This window comes from Melanostigma gelatinosum, assembly GCF_949748355.1.
Source record: "Melanostigma gelatinosum genome assembly, chromosome: 2".
NCBI classification, from domain to species: domain Eukaryota; kingdom Metazoa; phylum Chordata; class Actinopteri; order Perciformes; family Zoarcidae; genus Melanostigma; species Melanostigma gelatinosum.
In genome coordinates this window covers 1,007,144-1,013,025 of record NC_136635.1, presented here as the reverse complement: position 1 = coordinate 1,013,025, position 5,882 = coordinate 1,007,144, and the positions used below count along the sequence as shown (strand labels likewise).

General features: G+C 45.2%; 1 protein-coding gene across 1 annotated transcript; it reads right to left on the bottom strand.

The window, feature by feature from the left end:
- Nucleotides 1-231: 231 nt before the first annotated feature.
- mex3b (mex-3 RNA binding family member B) lies at nt 232-4,570 on the bottom strand. Its single transcript, XM_079290477.1, has 2 exons — nt 4,040-4,570; nt 232-2,608 (listed from the first exon to the last, which is right to left on the bottom strand). Exons 1-2 carry the CDS (start codon nt 4,257-4,259, stop codon nt 1,209-1,211), a joined length of 1,620 nt encoding a protein of 539 aa, XP_079146603.1. The 5' UTR covers nt 4,260-4,570; the 3' UTR covers nt 232-1,208.
- Between the last annotated feature and the right edge of the window lie 1,312 nt (nt 4,571-5,882).

Sequence of the window (5,882 nt, the reverse complement as noted above, 5' to 3'; positions counted from 1 at the left end):
GAAAACTATTTACATCCTGATGTCTGAAATCATTTTTTTAGCCAGGGCTACACTAAGAACAGGTCACACTGCACCAGGCCGAGCACAGCCGCTCAATAATCCGGCCACTGTCGTAAAAAAGTAGGAAGCAGAGAGTCAAATGTCAAGAGAAGGATCTGGCCTGAACAATGCTCAGCTCTCGGTACCAGCAGAACAACACGAGAAGCCACAACACATAAATGTACCATTTTTTATTGGACTTATATAGAAATACTTTTAAAAAACATGAAGTAGCACCATTACTGAAGTTTGACTTTTTATCATGTATAACTTTAAATGTCAGAAAAATAAAATTCTTGATACATTTTCAAATCTTGTCTCAGCAAATATAATATTCGTATTTGACCATGAGGTTAAAGGCCCTTTATCATAAAATAAAATATACTTTGTTCTTAAACTTTGCTCAATAAAGTACATTTACGCTCAAGTAAATTCACCTACATATACATAAACAAGTGGTAAACAAATGTATTAAAATAGAAATACTAAAACTATAGTGGTGCAACAGAAGCCTGTAATTCCCACTGGAATCTAATTCATACAAATTTTAGAAAGCATAAACGGTTTCTTTGTGTTCCACTGACTAAGTTTTGTACATTTCAATGTTTCATAATAATATAGAATAAAATATGCTTTATATTACTGAATAAAAAATATGCTGTGTGATTTAAAAGACATTTTTTGCTGAACCTATAAAAACGCCTTCAACAGAATACTGTCAGATGCAATGCACATTGTGTGGACTGGGATTTGCTCCACAGCCATGTGATATTAAAATAATACAGTGATCAATGCCATAAGTTCATACTAAAAAATTAACAATATTTCAACCCAGCTACAAAAAGTCCACTGAACTTAAATAAAAAAATATCTGTAAACATCTTTGCAATAAGAAATATAATCTTTCAAGTCAAAAAACAATAAAATACTTCATTCTGTATTAATGTCATTTAAAACGTTCAACTCGTGGAAACATGCACTTAAATGTTGAAAATATTTCCCAAAGCTACAGTATATTAACAACCACTACGGCGCCCAAGAGGGTCTGTGTCTGTCCCTTTTTCTGGATACTGCAGCCTCTATGTACACTTTCCAAACTCATGATTGGCTGATCCCATTAAAGCAGTTTGAGGAGTCTATTTGTTGCTATCGTCAAAGAGTTACACTTCTTATGAAAATATACGTATAGCCTGAGTGATGCCGGTGTGGCAGACAGGGCATTGGGGTTCGTTCCTCTCACAGATACGATTAGCACATTCCATACAGAAGAGGTTGTGCCCACAGGGGACCAGGGCAGCGATGACCTCACTCTCGAAGCACACCGAACAGTCACGGCTGCCTTTTCGGCTGGTGCTGGAAGAGGTGGAGGAGGAGGAGGAAGAGGACGAGGATGACGAGGCGGACGAGTCGCACGGAACCCTGGGGAGGTGAGGGCCCGGCAGGGAGGCCATAGTGGTGGAATAAGCAGGGAAACTGAGGGAGCCTCCGCCTGGGTCACTGCGCACACTCCGGGCTAACGGCTGCTCACTGGGGCCCCCAGTGTCGCTGTGGAGGGAAGGAGACAGTCTGGGCTGCGTTGTGCAACCATTAACCCTTCTCTCACTCACCACTATTCCATTGGCATTGGTGGAGGTGTTGGTGGGGAATATGGCAGAGATGGATGTGGGGGAGCTGCATCCAGTGGAGGATGGGGTCATGCCACTATCGTACTGGGACCACAGGAGGCCTGGGGTTGACGTTGTGTCAAACCCTGGCGAGGAGTCAAAAGTCAGATCAGTGCAGTCAGGCGAGATCACCTCACTTCCGTAAACGAACCCATTGCCGTTGGTGTTGACATTGATGTTGTTGATGTTATTGTTGCCGTTGTTGGTGGTGTAGCTGAGTGCAGGGCTGGGGGGGCTGTAGTCGGCCATACGCGAGCTGTTGTTACCTAAGTAGGAATCTGTGGAGGCGCTGCCCAGGGAGGAAGACGAGTCGTTGCGGTAGTTGGAGAAGGGTTTACGCACTGAGGTGGGGTTCATCCCGGCGCTGGGCTTAGACCACAGGGTGGCGTGTCCGTGCAGGTCAAAACCAACATCAGTCCCGTTGGCGTGGAAGTCATTTTCATCCTGAAGCTCAATAAGACCCCCTGTCCTCATGGCAATGTGGGCTTCAATCTCTTCGCGTGCTCGATCCACGTTCTCCGGCATCCCTGTCACCTCGAACACCGGCTCCTTGTCTCGGCTGGGTGTCACGATGTAGGTGTGGGTCTGCTGCTGGATGCGCTTGATGGTGGCACCTTTGGGGCCTACAACCAGCCCCACCACACGGTAAGGCACCCGCACCTGGATGGTGGTCTGCCCGGGCAGGTTCGGGGGTCCGGGGGCAGGGGTGCTGCTGCCATTCAGGCTGGTGTTTTTGTTCCTGGAGGCTCGGATCATGGAGAAATGCTCAGCAGCAGAGATGATCTCCCTCCTGGCCATGGCCACTTCCTCTCTCCTACCCGTTACCACAAAAACAGGCTCCTCGCCTCGAATCGGGGTCTTGATGTAGGTGTTGGTCTTCGCCCGCAGTGCTTTGATCTTGCAACCTATAGCATGGAAAACAAAAGGCGAAAGTGACGACAGGTTCCAAAATAACAACAGATCTGAATGTGTCATGTGTTAAACCACTCCTTATGGACTATTCAAAACAGCTGCTGGACGATTATTATTGTTTCGGGAGAAACCTCCCTTTTGGAGAAGAACAAATTCAAACCACATGCTGCACCACCACAAACATACAGCGGAACAAAAATAACTCTTTGGGAGTTATTGCCAGAAAGCTCACTTCTGGAACTGTGATGATCCTGGTTCGTTTGCTACAATATAGTCAACCACTACAACAGCTGCTGTTAGACTCCCTTACTTCATGCTAGCAGCATTAGAGAAAGAAGGGGCAGCTCCTCGATCACATCATAGCCTGGCATTGGTGCATAAAGTTGCATTTCAATACCCTCAAGCACATACACACATGATCAAAATGGGGCCGCCTGAGGAAGCAGCCTCACAAGAATGACATAATTAACAGAGCAAAGCCAGATGAGTGGGACAGGGTGATGTAACCAGGGATGAAGAGGGGGATAGACTAAGTCTTCATAGTGAATTTAAATCTTTGATGTGAATTTTGCTTGAGTTAGTATCGCACTGATGTGAGGATAGGGTCTCTGCTTGAAATAATCTCAGAGGCTAATCCACTAGTTCATTTCTACCGTATTTACCTGATACGACCCGACAAAAGGGAGAGGCTTAAAAGGAAACAGACCCACTCCACTACCACCCCACTATAATCGCTTTAAAGTGGAGGGAGGGAGGGAGATGTGCTTCTGTGTTTTTCTGGGAGCAGCAGCAGTTTTGCAGGGAGGGAAGATTCTGTCAGCCCGGTCTGTGCAGCTATGGGCGGCAAGGTAAAACCGTGACCGTGGTCCTAATTTGATCCCGTTCAGCTCGTTCTCATAATACGAATAAGACGGGAACACATCTGGAGTTATGGAGAGCCAGTGTTCCATCTGAGCTCATAGTTTGGTGACTGAGCCTACATGTCCAGAAAACCAGAACCAGAAAACGTTCAGGATTAAAATGAACCGGAGAGTCGGGTCATGTTTTGGAAGAATCTGCATTTTAATCGAATTTACCTATCGCCCTGTTTCAGCACACACAGAAACAGCACAATAGGCTCTATTTGACTTAAATGGCAACTTTTTCACTGGGTCTGCTGCTCGCTGCCGCCCACCGCAGTGTATTTATAGAGGAGGAACAGTGTGACTAACCGGCCAGACACTCATGAAAGTTGGCGTTTTAGTGAACTGTTTACCGCCTGGTGGATTAAAAAGATGCCGTATTCACATTAAGATAGCAGATATTTAAAGCAGTGTTCCGTTCCAGAGTGTATCGGCCTGCTGGGCCTCCCTCACAGGACAGTGACACAGGACGTGCTCTGGTCTGTCAATATCTCAAATATACAGAATAGCAGAGAAACACACCCTGTCTGCCCACAATCTCAGCCACATGCTCGGAGCTGGGAACCGGGACGCATTCGGTCATGTTGACGCTCTTTTTCCGGAGCTCCTGGTTGTCGTACAGGGGGTTCTCGTCGTTGTCCAAGCCGAGCAGGGAGAGCTGGTCTAGGGCGATCTGCAGGGCTCTCTGGTCGTCCAGCGCATCTCCCTGGACGCTGCTGTCTGCGAAGAGCGAGCTGGGCATCTTTGCGGCTCTGCAACGTTGCGGGATCGGATAAAAGGCAAAAGGAAGGTGGGTGAAGGAGGAGTGACCGGGGGAGAACGAAAGGATAGGGAAGGAGGAGGGGAGGAGGCACCGGACTGGTCTTCAGAGACAACTGGTCAATGCAAATAAATCAGTGCGGCTGAGAGGGACAGAAAAACAGTGCAAGCAGCAGCTACATAAAAAAAAACATCCATCCCCTTTTCTCCCAATAGGAAGTGGTCGTCCCGGTCCGAGCCGACCCGTTCTGTGCTGCTGCACGGAGAGATGTTTATTCCAGAGTAATGATAATAATTAATAATTCCTTCCTGACAAACGGCCCCTCCCCGGCTGGCTTCCCTCGGCTCCTCTGTTGCTTCTGTCTGAGTCCTTCGCAGAGCCAGACAGAGAGATGTGCGGGTGACGTCACCGCCTGGGCAGGGACGATGCTGTGCTGTGAAGTAATTTACATATCCACGTGCTGATTGGCTGAGCGGGCGACGCGTGGGCGGGTCGGCTGTAAAGTAACGCCCGCTTCTTTGTTGTCAGCCTTTGTGTTTCTCTCTCACTCCTCGGCTGGTACTCATGGTTGCTCTTAACTCAGGCACTTCTACAGCTTTTATTGGAAATATACTGTATGTAGGCTACTGTTGCATTCAGTTACGTCACATCAATATGAACTCAATAGATCAATAGACATATTTATGTACATAAAATCTGCAAATGTGTTTTTGTCCTCCAGAATACCATCCCACAGCAGTGGGATTATAGAATAGAATAGTCTCTGTCCAACACAGGACGTTAATATCACCTTCACTGAGTTTACGAAGAAGAATAAACGGATTGGGGGGAAAATTCACATTAGCCCGAATGTTGTGTTCGGGCCCTTGAGACCCAGCTCAAAGAACCTACATTATGTTATTTCATGCTGATAAAATAATATGATGTAGGTTATTTGAGCTGGGTCTCAATATAACCCATGACTTTTCTTTTTTATGAGACTTCCTTTTAAACATTTTTGAAATGACATGAATAATAACCCCCATCTGTGATGGCTAGCTGTTCTGTCCACAAGCAGCACTGCCAGTCCCACTGTCTAAGTATGTATATTTGGAGTTCTATTGTAGTTGGTTCATAAGAGGTCTAACAGGGAGTTAGACCTCTCTACAGTCTTATCAGAAGAAGAAAAATGTATTGACTATGATGTTGCCATTATTATTATATGCTGTTATCATTGTTATTATTACTATTATTATTATGATTACACATACAGTAGAGGGGCCGCAAACAATTAGGATGTAAAGCCATTAGAAGAGGAGAGCATCAAGATAGGAATATGTTACAGTCAGTTTAGAATTCCATAAATTTAGATAACACTTAATCTTCAGAGAGGAAACTATATTGACAACATACTGCAGGCTTAGAAAAGTCAGTACATAAAGATCAAAATAATATTTTATCATTAAATGTGTCATATACAATAAAACAAATGACACAAATAAAAACTCTTCAGCATGATACAATACAGTGAAATAATGTCTTGTACAACAAAACAGATTAGTTTGTAAAAGGCTATGAAAAAGTGCATTGTTTCATGATAAAATTTAAACTTCATGCGTTCAACAT